The sequence below is a fragment of the Aureococcus anophagefferens genome, assembly GCF_000186865.1.
Source record: "Aureococcus anophagefferens unplaced genomic scaffold AURANscaffold_16, whole genome shotgun sequence".
In the NCBI taxonomy this organism is placed as follows: domain Eukaryota; class Pelagophyceae; order Pelagomonadales; family Pelagomonadaceae; genus Aureococcus; species Aureococcus anophagefferens.
In genome coordinates, this window is record NW_008705576.1 from 949,642 (window position 1) to 964,159 (window position 14,518).

Sequence of the window (14,518 nt, forward strand, 5' to 3'; positions counted from 1 at the left end):
CGCGCTCGACGACGAGGCGCGGCTGCTCGTGGTCATCGACGGCACCTGGGCTCAGGCGAAGCGCATCTACCGCCAGAGCCCGTCGCTCCGGGCGCTGCGGCCGGTCGCGTTCGACGGCGCGGCGACGTCGGCGCTCGAGGCCATCCGCAGCGAGCCCGAGGCGCACTGCGTTTCCACCGTCGAGGCCTGCGCGCGGGCGCTGCGCCTGCTCGAGCCGACGCCGGCGGTCTCCAACGCGGCGGCGCACCTCGACGCGAGCCTGCGGCTCATGGTCGACCACCAGCTTCGCTCGGTCCGCGAGCGGCCCGCGCCGAGATTCAAGAGGTAAGGGCAGTGCAAAAAAGAAGGGGAGCGCGAGGTCGGGGTCGCGCGGTTCGAAGCCGGCCTAGGCGCGCTTGGCCATGGCGGCCGAGGTCCTTGGGCGCGCGGTTCGAAGCCGGCCTAGGCGCCCTTGGCCATGGCGGCGAGGTCCTTGGGCGCGCGGGTCGAAGCCGGCCTAGGCGCTCTTGGCCATGGCGGCGAGGTCCTTGGCGATGTCGAGCGTCGCGTCGGGCCGCGCGGCGCCGCGCGCGGCGGCCGCGAGCGCCGCGAGCTTGGCGTCGTCGCCGAGCCAGGCCTTGGCCGTGGCGGCGCTGGCGTCCGGGTCGCGCTCGAAGGCGCCCATGCCCTCCTGCTCCACGTAGGACACGTTGCCGAACTCCTGGCCGGGGAGGTAGCCAGTCAGGAGCACGGGCAGGCCGAGGGCCGCGGCCTCGGCGATGGTGCCCGGGCCGGCCTTGGTGAGGAGGAGGTCCGACGCCGCCATCCACTCGTCGATGGCCTTGGTGAAGCCGAGCGCGATCATGTTTTCCACGGTCTCCAGCTCGGCCTTGAGCGCCGCGTTGCGGCCGCAGGCGACGACGACCGTGGCGTCGGCGCAGGCCGCGCGCACGGCGAGGGCCGTGGCCTTCAACGCGCCGAAGCCGTCGCCGCCGCCCATGACGAGGACCGTCTTCTTGTCGAGGGGCAGGCCGAGCTTCGCGCGCGCGTCGCCCTTCGCGAGCCCGCCGTCGCAGAAGGCCCGGCGGATGGGCAGGCCGTGGGTCACGACCCGGTGCGGCGCCGCCTTGTCGAGGGCCGCGTCGCGGAGCTGAAGAGACGGCACGAAGATCTTGTCCGCGCGGCGCGAGAACCACGTCGGGTGCGCCGCGCCCAGGTCCGTGACGACCGTGGCGAAGGGCGTCGCCCGGCCCGTCTCCGCCGCCAGTGCCTCCAGAGCGTCCAGGGGACCGGCCTGGAGCATGGGATGCACGCTGACCACGACGTCCGCGGCGGCGGCGCGGAGCTTGGCCTCGAAGGGAGCCGCGCAGCCCGGCCAGGGCGCGCCGTCGGAGATGACGCGGTCGACGAGCGCCGTGCCGTACCAGACGAGGCGCCAGAGCCAGGGCCGCGCCGCGAGGAACTTGTAGAGCGGCACGGCGGCGTTGTAGGGGAACGGCGCGACGTCGGTCAGCAGATCGCAGACCTCCGTGGCGACGTCCGGCGCGCAGCGGCCCAGGGCCTCGACGAGGGCGTCGGCGGAGGCGCGGTGGCCGCCGCCCGTGTCGCTGATGAGGAAGAGGACCTTGCGCGCGCGGTCCACGTCCGCGGCGGACGACCGCGGCGACGGCGACCGGCGGGACGGCGACCGGCGGCCGCGGCCCGGGCCGCCCCACGCGCGGCGCGCGGACGGCGCGGCGGCGAGCCAGAGGCGGGCGGCGGAAATGGCGGCGACGAATCCGACGAGGCAGGCGACGAGGGCGAGCGCGTCCATGATGAAGGGTGTCGTGCGAACGGGCTCACTGGGGGCGGGCGGGCGCGGCGGTGATGTCTTGAGCGAATTCGAGGTTCGCCGCCCAGCGGACGCCGTTGCAGAGGGACCAGGTGTCGTGCTCGAAGAGCATTTGCTGGAGCGAGGAGCTCGGGGTGTCGGACGCAGCTCCGGGGCTGCTTCGGTTCTGGATGCGATGCGACGTAAGCAGAGCGTGCTTGAAAATCGGCGGTTTCATCGACTTCAAGCACCTTCATGGAGCTGTTGTTGTTGCAGCTATTGACGTAGCGACACGGTCTGCGGTTCAGGGACGAGCATGTACAAGGTGGCTCCTTACCGCGCGCGGACCTGCTCGCGGCGGCGGAAGATGCCGAGGGGCGCGGCGAAGAGGCGGAGGAGCGCGGGCGGCGGCGGCGGCGGCGGCGGCGGCGGCGCGGAGGTCGGCGCCCAGGGGTCGGCGGGCAGGTCGCCGAGGTCGCCGAGGCCCATGCGCGTCGCGAGCCACTGGTTCGTCGTCGCCAGGCGCCGCTCCGCGACGCGGAGCCGCTCGGACGTCGACGCGCCGGTGACCGCGCGCCGGGCCTCGCCGCGGCTGAGGCCGACGGCCCGGAGCACGGCGAAGCTGTAGAGCTCGCGGCGGTCGCAGGCGAAGGGCGCCAGCAGCTCCGGCGACGCCGCCTGCAGCGCCGCGTCGCGGACCGCGGGCGCGTGCAAAAAGCTCCGCTCGAGCAGGCACGCGTCGGATTCGCCGTCGAGGCGGCACTCCTCGTCGTCCACGGCCAGCGTCTCCGCCGCGCCCGGCGCGAAGCGCTTCACGGAGATGGAGTCGACGGCCGCGGCCGATGGTGCTAATCTTTCGTCGCAGAGCGCGACGAGCTGCTCCATGCGGCCGTACGCGAGGTGCACGCGCAGCTCGTCCGCGGCCAGCGCGTGGCGCCGCTGGAGCAGGTCGTGGCTGTCGCGGAGCACGGGGTCGTCCTCGGCCTCGACGTCGGTGACGGGCGCGACGTCGCCGACCGCGAGCCGCGTCGGCCCGCCTCCCAGCGACGGTTGGTCCGCGACCTCGAAGCGCGAGAACGCGAGCGCGCGGTGGCCGTCGTCGCCGTGCTCCTCGACGTGGCAGAGCACGCCGCGGGCGCCGACCGCGGGCTCGCCGTCGAGCAGGCCCAGCAGCCGCGGGCCGCCGCCGCTCTCGAGCTTCAGTTGGCGCAGGGTGACCTCCGGGAGCTCGTCCAGGCTGAGGATGTCCAGCGGCAGCGGGCCGTGGTCCAGGGAGAGGATCGGGACCGTGAGGGCGCCGGTGCAGGTCGCGAAGGCGATGGTGAGCAATGCGTGCGGAGGCATGGCGACGGCGACGGTGAAGAGCTTCGCCGCGAACAACAGCCGCTGATGTCACAGCATCGGCGCCCTGGCGCTTCGCCTCGGCGCGTGCAATCGAATCCTTCACCCGGTTCACCATTAGCTCGGGTCATCAACGGCCGCGCAACGGACTCCCAGTCGCGAATGTTAGCACGCTCCGCCGGTTCGAGAACGCCGGGGACCGCCTCAGTCCTCGGCGCCGCCGTCCTCGGAGGGGAAGACGACGAGCTCGAGGACCGTCGTCTCCTCGTCGCGGCCGTCGAACTGGACCTTGGCGAAGCGCGGCACGGCGACGACGTCGAGCGCGGCCGCGTCCTCGGCGAGGTACTCGCGGCAGGTCGCGACGGCGCGCGCCGCCGTGAAGACCGCCGCCGCGCCGATGGCCCGCAGGTTCGACGCGTCGCCCGCGCGCGCGCGCTTGGCGACGGCGCCGGCGAGGACGCGGTAGTCCGTCGCGCGCGCGACGGTGAGCGTCTCCACCGCGGCGCCCGGCGCGTCGACGTCCGGCGCGGCGCGCTGGAGCTCGACGACGGTGATGGTCAGCTCGTTGCGGTTCTCGCGGAAGGATGGCGCGCAGGCGATGGGCGCCGCGAGCTCGTCGGTGCACCTTTTCGCGGCGATGGCGACGCCCTTGACCGCCGTGTTCACGTTGACCTCGTACTTGGAGTGCAGCGCCACGGGGAACCCGACGACGGCCGACGGCAGCGCCGCGCCGACGACGAGCCGCGCGATCGACTTCGCGTCGTCGCCGCCGCTGACCCACTTGAAGCGGCCGCCCTCGTCGTCCGCGTCCTTCGGCGGCGCGGACGGCCGCCGGTGCTCCGTCGCGCGGCGCTTCGGCGCGGCGCCCTCCTTGCCGCCGCCGCCGCGCCGGCCGCCGCCGCCGCGCTTGAAGCGCGGGCTCGCGAGCGCCCCGTCCGCGTCGCCGCGGCGCCGCTGCTCGAGCTTGCGCTTGATGCTGCTCGTCTCCGCCGCGAGCTCGTCGAGGCGCTGCTGCAAAGCGGCCGCGTCCGCGTCGTCCATGGCTGCCATTGTCTCTCTTGCAGATCTGTTTTGTTTGTGTTGCAGATGTCTCGCTGTTGCCACAGCAAGCTCTTGGCAAGTGTCACAAGCCGCTGCAGATGCTATGCGATTGCGCGCTTCGGAACAAAATTGGCGGGAACGGCACACTGCCGCAGCTCGCTGAGATGTTCGCTGTCCACGGCGCTCGCGAGCAGATTAGCAGATCCGCGCTTCCGCTTTGCGAGGCGTCGGCGGCTGGCTGCTCCTTGTGGATATTTCGGGGTGCTTGGCGACACCTCCGACCTTGCCCCTCAGCGAGAGCATCGTCTGGACGCCCTCGACCAGCCGCAACCACTGCTCGGGACCGCCCCCGCGTCGCCCCGGACACCGCCCCGACACCGCGGGACCGCCCCCGAGCCGCCCGGACGCCGCGGGGCCGCTTGCCGCGCCGCGACGCACGATGCATCTCATGTACCACCTCGACGACGACGGGAACCGAGTTTACACGCTGAAGAAGAGCTACGGCGACGACGCCAAGCCCACGACCTCCGCCCACCCCGGTGCGTGCGCCCGAAGCCCCCGAACGCGCCGCGCGCGCGCGAAACGACGCCGCGCGCGCCCTCGATCGTCGCTTCGCCCGACGCTCCCCCCGCCGCAGCCCGCTTCTCGCCCGACGACAAGTTCAGCTCCCAGCGCATCGCGTGCAAGAAGCGCTTCGGGCTCCTGCTGACGCAGCAGCCCCCGGACAAGTTGTAAGAAAATTAGCCCAGAACGCGCGGCGTTAGCCGCCGCAGCATCGCGCGCAGTCGTCCGCGGGCCAGCGCGAGGGCCGCGCCGCGACGACGCCGCGGCCGTCGCAGGCCGCGGCGCCGTAGCCGCAGTCGCAGGCCGGGCCCAGGGCCACGACGGGGGGCGTCGCGTTGGACGCGGCGAGGTCCGCGGACCAGGCGCCACGCGTTCCGCCCCCGCGCCGGAGCTCCGGGCCGAGGGCGTCGCGGAGCTCCAGCGCGAGCGCGAGCGCCGCGACGTGGCCCCCGGCGTCGTCCGACGTCCCGGTCGCGTAGAAGACCGCGGCCACGGCCTGGTCCGCGGCGTCCGTCGCGAAGGACACCTGGTTGTGGTCGAGGCGGAACGCGAGCTCCGCGGCGCAGGCCGAGCCGTTCAGCCCTCTCGCCTCCGCCGCGAGATCGCGGTGCGCGTCGAGGACGGACGTCCACCCGCTGACGTGGCACACCAGCGCGCGGCCGACGCGGCGCGCCGCGGACCCGTCGCCGCCGCGCTCGCAGCTCTCCAGCGCGCCGCGCACGCGCTTCGCGGCGCCGCCGGCGCACGTCGCGTGGGCGCCGCCGTCCTTGTCGAGGAAGACGCGACTGCCGCCGTAGTGGCAGCCGCAGTCCATGGGGAACCCGGACCCGTCGCGCAAGCGGCTCGACGACGAGCGGAAGACCCAGCCGACGGCGCCGCGGCGGCCGTAGGGGCAGACGGGCACGTCGTCGCGCAGCAGGCTCGACGCGCGGAACGCGGCCGCGGCGCCGCGGCGCCGCGCCGAGACCGACGTCGCCGCCCGCGCCGGCGGAAACGGCGTCCGCTCGCCCGCGTCCTCGCGCGACGACACGAGCAGGCCGGACCGCGACGCGTAGGCCGCGTTCGCGCCGCGGATGGCCGCGTCGAGGAGCGGCGCGAAGACCGGCGACGCCTGGAAGCGCTCCAGGGCTGCCAGCGCGCGGCAGCGCGCGCAGCGCGGCGACGGCGGCTGCGTCGGCGGCCGCGGCTCGAGGTGCGCGCAGGTCCGGTCGAGGTGCGGCGGCATGGCGACCGCACATGCGAGCAAGGCTGCTGCGACGGCATGGCGACCGCACATGCGAGCAAGGCTGCTGCGAGGCTGCGTATCAGCATGCCATCGTGGGCTGCACCATCAACTCGCTGCAAGAAAAAAGATTGACCTCGCAAGCGATGGCCGCACAGTTTTGCAGGAGCGAACGAGCACACTGAACAAAGCAGTCGTGCTCCGCAAAAGCATAACCGCGCTCCACCACAGTCACAATGGCCCTCTTCTTCCCGTCGTGCTTCTGTTATAGCGACGACCAGGCCGACAGCGACTCGGAGGCGGTCCTGACGGCCGAGCTGCTCGAGCCCCTCGACGAGGCGCGGGCCATGGGCGGCCGCGTGGCGCGCAAGAAGCTGAGCCTGCGCGCGGCGGCGCCGCCGCCCGCCGCCGCCGACTTCCTCGCGGCGGCGCTGCCGAACGACGGCGGCGGCGACTCCGGCGACGACGAGGCGCACCAGGACCTGTCCGCGCAGTCGCTCGAGAGCGTGCCGGGCTACGCCGTGGCCGAGAGCTGCCGCGTGCTCGACCTCAGCCGCAACCTGCTGGACGTCCTCGAGGCGACGATCTTCGCGCGGCTGCGGTGCCTCGTCGAGCTCGACCTGTCGCGCAATAAAATTCGCGTCGTCCCGCCGGAGATCGCCGCGTGCCGGGGCCTCTGCAAGCTGAACCTCCTGTCGAACTCGCTCTTCCCCGTCGCGCGCTCCCTCCCCGTCGACGCGCTGGCGACGCTGCCGCTCGTCGTCCTCGACGTGCGCTTCAACAAGAAGATCAAGGCCGGCGCCGCGGCGGCCCTGCGCGAGGCGCTGCCGGGCTGCGACGTGCGCGCGACGACGGAGAAGCCGACGAAGGCGCCCCAGGCCTGCGACATCGCCGACAGCTGCGCCGGCGCGCGCAACGCGAGCACGCTCCGGGCGCAGCTCGAGCCCTACAGCACGCCCCAGCTCACGCGGCGCCTCGAGGTGACGTTCGGCGCGGCGCTGCCCGCCGACGCCCGGGGCGACCGCGAGCGGGTCTTCGCGGCGCTGCTCGCGGCCTACGCGGCGACGGGCGTCGGCGACGGTTTGGGCGCGCGCGAGGTCGTCTACGCGGCGGGCGCGCCCGTGTCCGACGCCGTCGCGGACGCGTTGCTCGACGCGCTGCGGCGGACGGCGTGGACGTCGACGCGCGAGCGGCCCCGCGTCGACGCGGACCACTACCTCACGCTCCAGCGGCCGCGGACGAAGTACTACGACGCCGACGGCAACTACAACGCCGCGGGCCAGAAGGCGCAGAAGAACGCGGCGAAGCTCGCGAAGCATCGCGCGGTCTGGGACTTGGCCGTCGCCGCGCTCGCCGAGGTCGACGCGGCCTACGCGGAGACGTTCACGTCGCTCGCGGTCACGCACGGCTTCCGCGGGAGCCCCCACATCGACACGGAGAATTTGGCGGCGTTCTACGGGTGCTCGCTCGGCGACTACTCGGCGGGCGGCGGCATGATCGCCGTAGAGTACGACGCGAGCACGGTGTGCTGGGTCGACACGCGGCGCAGGTTCGGCCGCGTCGACGGCCGCTTCCCCCACTGGGTCACGGACTACAGCGGCGAGCGCTACTCCCTCATCTACTACCGCACGGAGGGCGACGCGGACCCGCTCCCCGACGTGCCCGTGGACGGCGCCTACCGCCTCGAGGGCGCGGCGTAACGGTTTTTCCTAGAGCGCCTGTTCGACGGCGGCCTTCTCCGCGAGGACGGGCGCCAGCAGGGCGAGGCACGCCTGGTGCGGCGCGCTCGCCTCGTAGGCCTCGAACGTCGCCTTCGACGCGAACGTGCCGACGACGCCGAAGTCGAAGTTGCCCGCCGTGATGTTCTCGTCCGCGCCGACGTCGTAGGAGAGGATCTCGGGGACCCGGGGCGGCAGCGCGCGGAGGCACGCGAGGGCCGCGGCGGTGGCGGCGTCCGTCGCGTCGTCGGTCCAGCGGCCGAGGACGACGTGGCGCAGCGTCGGCTTCGAATTGCCGACGCACGTCGCGTTGCACAGCTCCGCGGCGCCGGGCGGCAGCGGGCAGTCGAAGGCGTTGCCCGTGAGGTCGCCTACGAAAGAAAGATGAGCACCCGAGAAGCTCGCGCGGCGCCGGCGGTCTCGCAGCAGCGCTTCATGCCGCAGTCGGCCATGCGCGAGAAGTTGAGGTCCGGCAGCGGGCCCGTGAGGCCGGTGTACTTCAGCTTCAGGTCCAGCAGCTCCGCGAAGCCCGTGGCCCAGGCCGCGGGCACGGACTTGTCGAAGGAGCTGTGGCCGTAGGTCTGGCCGTCGACGTCGAAGTAGGCGAGCTCCGACGGCAGCTCCGCGGGCAGCGGGCCCGCGAGGCGGTTCGTGTAGCCGCCGACGTAGAACGCGCCGAGCCGCGCGGGCAGCCTCTGGGGGATCGTGCCCGTCAGCCGGTTGTGGTCGACGTCGAAGACGACGAGCTCCGAGAACCGGTCGAGGTTGTCGGGGAGCTCTCCCGTCATGTTCGCGCCGTGGAGCACGATGCGCGTGATGCCCCGGCCCACGTCGGCCACGGCGTCGCAGCAGACGCCGTAGCGCATGTCGTGCTGCCCGAGGCCCGGCGCGCAGACGTCGCCCTCGCCGCCGTCGCAGGCGCACGGGTCGTCGCGGAGCTTGGAGCACTGCGTCCAGTTCTCGCCGCCCGTGGCGTCGAAGAGCTCCTGCCACGCCTCGCACTCCCAGTCGTAGATGGCCGAGCTCTCGCCGGAGCACCCGGCGGCGGCGCGCCCGGCGAGGGCTGCCACGACGACGAGGATCTGGCGGCCCATGCTCTCCGGCTGGTTTTTAATGAAACCAATAAGGTTGCCCTTTTTCATTGAATGTCTCCAGCGCCTCGATGGGCAGCCTCGAGTAGTCCGGCCGTCGTCCACGGCAGACGATGAACCCGGCGTCGCGCAAGTTCGACCCGGAAAAGTCCATCCTCAATCAACGCGCCGTCGACGCGGAGCGGTCCGCCGAGGCGGCGAATGCGCGCCTCGCACTCGAGGTGGAGCGGTCGACGGCGCTGCGCGCGGAGAGCGACCGGCGCGACCGCGCGGCGCAGGCGGAGCGGCGGCGCCTCGAGGCCGCGAACCGCGCGTCGCGCGACGCCATCGCGCGCTGCGAGGCCGAGCTGTCGGCCGCGGCCGCTTCCGCCGAGACCGAGCGCGAGAAGGCGACGGCGCTGCGCGTGGAGCTCGCCGCGGCCGCGCCCTTCCGGGACGAGGCCTCCGCCGTGGCCAAAAAACTACGAGAAGTCGAGGCGGCGAGCGCGGCGCACGAGGCGCGCTGGATCGCGGACCGCGAACGGGCGGAGGCGGCCTTCGCGGCGGAGGCCGCGGAGCTCCGCGGCGAGGCAAATAAACTCCGCGCGGCCGTCGAGGCGCTGCGACCCGAGCTCGCGCGGAGCCTCGAGCAGCTCGCCGCGGAGAAGGAAAAGGTCGCGGCGCTCGAGCGGAGCGCCGACGACCGAGCCGCGGCGGTCGGCGCGCTCGAGGCGAAATGCGAGCGTCTCGCGAAGCGAGCGGACGGCGCGGCCGCGGACGACGACGAGGCCGCCGCGCGCGTCGCGAACCTCGAGGAGACATGCGGCGGGCTCGGCGCGAAGGTCGCCCGCCTCGAGGCGCGCCTCGAGGAGGAGCGGGCGGCGACCCGACGGGCGACGGTCGACGGCGCCGCCGCGCGCGCGGCGGCGACCGCCGCGGACGCGGCGGACGCGTCGGCGGCCGCGGCGACGGCGCGGGCGGACCGCGCCGAGGCGGAGCTGGCCCAGGCGCGCGCGCGCATCGTGCTCGAGGTGAGCAAGGGTCAGCTCGCGGCCGCGCACGCCGCGCACGAGCTCGCCGACGCCAAACGGCCGCGCGGCGGCGACGACCGGCTCGCGAAGCGCGCGGCGGCACAGGCCGCGGCGCGCGTCGCCGGGGAGACCGTGGCCGCGGCGGAGGCGGACCTGAAGCAGCGGCACGCGATTTTGCTCGCGGACGCCGTCCGGCGGCGCGACGACGCGCACGCGGAGGCCCTCGCGGCCAAGGCCGCGGAGGCGCGCGAGGCGACGGACGCCGCGGCGCGCCTCGCGGCGGCCGTCGCCCGGGCCAACGACCGCCTGGGCCTCTGCGCGTCCGCGGGCGCGGCCGCGGCCGCGCGCGCCGCGGGCCGCGCGGCGACCACGGACGTCGCGAACGCGCTCGAGCGGCTGTCGGCGCGCTGCGTGGCGCTCGGCGCCTACCCGGACGCGGAGTCGCTCATGCTCGCGGGCGCCTACGCGCGCGCGACGACGCACGACGGCGCCCCGCACGTCGAGACGGCCGTCGCCTGGCGCCATCTCGCCAAGCTCGTCGCGGGCTTCGACGAGGCGCGGGCCGTGGACTTCATGGCCAAGGCCCTGGCCGAGTACGACTGCTCCTTCTCCGCGGGCGAGGGCGCCGTCGTGCGCGCGTCGTCGGCCCTCGACGCGGTCCTCGAGGACCCCCGCGCGGACGTCCGCGCGGCGGAAACCTACGTCTCCGAGCACCTCAAATCGACGCTGCCCTACACGCGGCCGACGACGGTGGACGCCGCGGAGCCGCCGCTGCCGCCGCGGCGGAGGCTCGTCCAGGGGGGGCTCTTCAGGCCGACGTAAAAGTCCACCTCTACGTATCTTCGTCTCAGGGGTTATGGGAGAGCGACGCACCCGCTGCAGCCATGGGCAAAACATTGCCGTTCAACTTGAAGGCAAACATATCTTTTCAGGGGTTATTGGTCAGAGCGACGGAGCCCAAACGCAAGCGTCTCCTAACTGTGCTCTCGGAGTCGGGCTCAACCCGTGGGGACGGACCCGCCCCCCGTGCCTGAGCGATGACATGCACCGCCTCCTGACGATCAAGACGCGAATCCGGGAGAGGCTGCGCCCCCGGAGCATCCGGCTCTCCGAGGGGGCCGGGTCCATCGAGTACGACCACGCCGACGGCGCGGCGAACGCCATCCCCGTGCACTGCCTCCAGGCGGCGGACCGGTTCTGGGGCGACGTCGTCGGCGCCGCGCCGGCGCCGTCGGCCATCCCCAACGCGCGCGAGTACGACTTCTGCGGCCAGCGGCTGCTCGCCTTCGACGTCGGCGACGACTACCGGTGCGTCGACTACAGCGACGCGCACTACCGCGTGCCGCGGCCCCACTTCGCGCTCCGCGTGAGCGTCGACGACTACGAGTCGACGACATCGCGCCTGCGCTCCAGGGGCGTCGCCATCTCCGACGACGGGCCCCACGACTGCTTCTTCAAGGACCCCTCGAACAACAACGTCTACCTCTCCGCGCGCGTCGCGGACGACGTGCCGCCGAGCCCCGTCTCCGTCGCGCCGGGCGTCGACGGCGCCCACCGGCACAAGCGGTCCCTCCTCCTGCCGCGGATCGGCGGAAACGAGGACGCCGCGCCGCCGCCGCCGCCGCGGACGCCGAACGGCAAGAGCCGCGGCCCCGCGCCGCACCGGAGCCCGCCGCGCTGGAGCCACGCGACGGACCAGCAGTTCGTCTCCAAGCTCTCCGTCGCCGGGCGGCGCTCCTTCCTCTCCTGGTCCGCGAACTCGCCCAAGGCCGCCGCGCCGACGCCCGCGACCGCGCGAGGCGCCGACGACGACGACGCCGCGGCGGAGAACACGCGACGACGGAGCCGGACCATGTAGGGGGATTGTTTTAATGTACATAGTAACTTCTTTTTGACGGCGTTTGCGTGGTTCCGCCGAGTGCGTGGTTTACTAGCCTGGACCCTCCAGGCTCCCTCCCTTGATGAGGCTGAGCCTGAGGCAATTTTTGTGGCGATCGGGTTGAGCGCGCTCGAGTGTTGGAGATGGTGCGCGGCGAAATACCTGAATATCTTTATCGAGCCTTAAGCGAGGGCGACTGTGACTCGGTGCGAGTGTGGTTCAAAGCGGACGAATCGAGGGATCCAAATATGGAGTCCGATCAGTTGAGTCTCCTTCAAATTGCTCTGCGGTCGAACGGACACACAATTCAATTACGAGGCGACCGAACAGAATTGATCCGTTTGCTTGGCTCGCGCGGCGCGGATATGAACGCGACACACGCTGCTTTTGCTAAGCCCATATTCTGGTCGGCGAACGCCGGCGCGTTTGTGGGCGAGATGAGCGCGATGATCGACTACGGAGCGGATGTCAACGCAATTACGGAGTTTGGTACCAACAGGTCCATACTCATGAAATGCTCTCGATATGCCGATTACGTTGCGTTTTCTCAAGCCCCGCTCGCGCGTCTCCTCGTACGGCGCGGCGCTGACGTCTTTTACAAGGATGAAGAAGGTCTCGACGCCGAAGATCACGCTCGCTTCAACACTCTCATGCGCGAAGACGGATCAGCACTCGCGGACTTCCTCGCTGCCGTCAAGCGCGCGGGCTCGTACGCGGCCTACGTGCGTGCGCCGCGCGTCAAGCTCGTGCGGCTCCGAACGCTGTGCGCCCGCGGCCGCGCGCGACCTCCGGCCGACCCCGTCCTCGAGCGCCTCTTCGGCGGCGCGCCCGAGACGTCATCGACGACCAAGTCCACGCGCTCGTCGCGCCGCCGCCCCCTCCCGAACGAGGTCTTCTGGCACGTCCTCGCCTACTGGCGCACGAGCCGCGACGACGAGTAACCAATCTAATTCCGCTTAAAGCCCGGCGGCCCGCTGTCCTTGGGCTTGGGCGCGGCCCCTCGGTCCGCCGGCGGCGCGGAGAAGTCGGCGTCGCGCGCCGCGAGCGCGGGCGACGGCTGCGCGCGCCTCGGCGCGGCGATGGAGAGGCCCGTCTTCGCCCGCGCCTTGGCGCCGCCGCCCGCGGCCTTGGACAGCGCCGAGGACCAGCCCCCGGCCGCCGGCGCGCGCCGGGGCTTGGGCTTGGCCGCCGCGGGCTTCGGGGGGTCCGCGCGGAGCGTCGGGAAGTCGGCCTTCTTCGGCGGCGCGGTCGCCGGCGGCGGCGGCGGCGCCGCGCGCGGCGCCGCGGCGACGGCGCGCGCGCGCTGGGCGGCGGCCGCGCCGCCGCCGGACGACATGTCGATGCGGTAGGGCTGGACGGCGTCGCGGAAGCGCGGCGCGGCCGCGGGTTGCGCGCGGCGCGCGGGCGCGCCGCCGAGCGTCGGGAAGTCCTCGGCCTGGAGCGCGCCCGCGTTGAGCACGCCGCCGCCGCCGCGCGCGGCGGCCTGCCAGCCCGACCCCTGGTCGATCGCGCGCGCCGCGGGGCCGCCGCCGAGCGTCGGGAAGGCCTCGGCCTGGAGGCCCGCGTCCTCGTCCTCCGACGCCGTCGCGTCGCCGCCGACGTCGCCGTCGTCGACGAGCCGGTGGCCGCCGGCGGTCCCGCGGCGCTCGTCGTCGCTGTCGCGCTCGTCGAACGCGGACCGCAGGTTCCCGCCCGGCGACGCGCCGTCGCGCGCGCCGCGGCCGCCGCGGCCCGCCGCCAAAGAGTCGCCGTAGCGCGCGAAGCCGAAGAGGTTGTGGAGCACGGCCGTCGCCTGGCGCCGCTGGTTCCGCGCGGCCGACGACTGCGCGCTGTCCGTGCCCGCGTCGCCGTCCTTCGCCAGGAGCTGGGACAGGCGGAACGCGTCGGCGACGCGCGCCTCGTCGAGCTCGTGGGCCCTGAGGTAGTCGTCGAGCGCGACGCAGTCCTCGAGGCTCAGCGCGTCGCGAGACATGGGGTTCAGGAACGTGCCCGTGCTCACGACGTAGAACGCGAGGACGCGCCCGTCGAAGAGGTGGGGGCCCAGCTCGAAGGGCGCGTACTCCAGATCGCTCAGCGGCTCCAGCGAGATGGGGTCGACGTCCACGGACTCCCTCCACCAGAAGTCGGGCCGCTTCTTGCCGGCCTTCTTCTTGGGCGGCTTCTTCTTCGTCTTCGGCGACGCCCTCGGCGCCTCGGGCTTCCGGTCGGCCTGCGCGGCCATGAGCGCGCGGATGGCGTCGCGGTCCTGCGCGCGCATGGCCGCCTGGATGTCGCCGCCGTAGGGGAGCTCCGCGGGCGCCGCGGGCTCGGCCGCGGCCGGCGCGCCCGCGCCGCGGCCGAAGGTCTTCGCGCGGCCCTTGCCCTTGCCGCCGCGGCCGCGGTCGCCGGGCTCCGCCTCCTTGACCTCGTCGTCGCCGTCGGACGGCGCGTCGTCGTCGCTCCGGCCCTTGCCGCGGCCGCGGCCCTTGCCCTTGCCCTTGCCGCCTCGGCCGCGGTCGCCGGGCTCCGCCTCCTTGACCTCGTCGTCGCCGTCGGACGGCGCGTCGTCGTCGCTCCGGCCCTTGCCGCGGCCGCGGCCCTTGCCGCCTCGGCCGCGGGCCCGGCCGCCCTTGCCGCCGCGGCCCCGGCCGCGTCCGCCGCGCTGGACGGTCGCTGGTGGTGGCGGCGGCGCGTCGTCGGCCATGGAGTCTCTCGCTGGTTGGTCCCCGACGAGTCGCCTCAGTCCACCTCGTCACAGGCGCAGGAGAGGCGGTATTTCCCTGCCGCGGGACGGTCCGTCGCCGCGCGGCGACGGACACTTCAAGCAAAAAGGCAAGCGCTTTTCGTTAAAGGAGTGGCTGCCCGAGAGCGTCAAACCAGGCGA

The 14,518-nt window shown here is 73.4% G+C and overlaps 4 protein-coding genes across 4 annotated transcripts; 3 read left to right on the forward strand and 1 right to left on the reverse strand.

Moving 5' to 3' along the window:
- Positions 1–505: 505 nt before the first annotated feature.
- Positions 506–1,618, reverse strand: AURANDRAFT_2443 (hypothetical protein; the record flags this gene model as incomplete). The annotated part of the gene is made up of 1 exon (XM_009040591.1): positions 506–1,618. A coding segment is annotated over one exon (1,113 nt), but the record flags the coding sequence as incomplete, so codon positions are not given.
- A 2,837-nt stretch (positions 1,619–4,455) lies between these two features.
- AURANDRAFT_60207 (hypothetical protein) lies at positions 4,456–4,920 on the forward strand (the record flags this gene model as incomplete). Its single annotated transcript, XM_009040693.1, has 2 exons — positions 4,456–4,710; positions 4,809–4,920. The coding sequence occupies 2 exons, from the start codon at positions 4,611–4,613 to the stop codon at positions 4,904–4,906; spliced, it is 198 nt and encodes a 65-aa protein (XP_009038941.1).
- A 1,273-nt stretch (positions 4,921–6,193) lies between these two features.
- AURANDRAFT_65766 (hypothetical protein) lies at positions 6,194–7,657 on the forward strand (the record flags this gene model as incomplete). Its single annotated transcript, XM_009040694.1, has 1 exon — positions 6,194–7,657. The coding sequence occupies one exon, from the start codon at positions 6,194–6,196 to the stop codon at positions 7,655–7,657; it is 1,464 nt and encodes a 487-aa protein (XP_009038942.1).
- A 1,222-nt stretch (positions 7,658–8,879) lies between these two features.
- AURANDRAFT_65767 (hypothetical protein) lies at positions 8,880–11,634 on the forward strand (the record flags this gene model as incomplete). The annotated part of the gene is made up of 2 exons (XM_009040695.1): positions 8,880–10,594; positions 10,860–11,634. 2 exons carry the CDS (start codon positions 8,880–8,882, stop codon positions 11,632–11,634), a joined length of 2,490 nt encoding a protein of 829 aa, XP_009038943.1.
- Between the last annotated feature and the right edge of the window lie 2,884 nt (positions 11,635–14,518).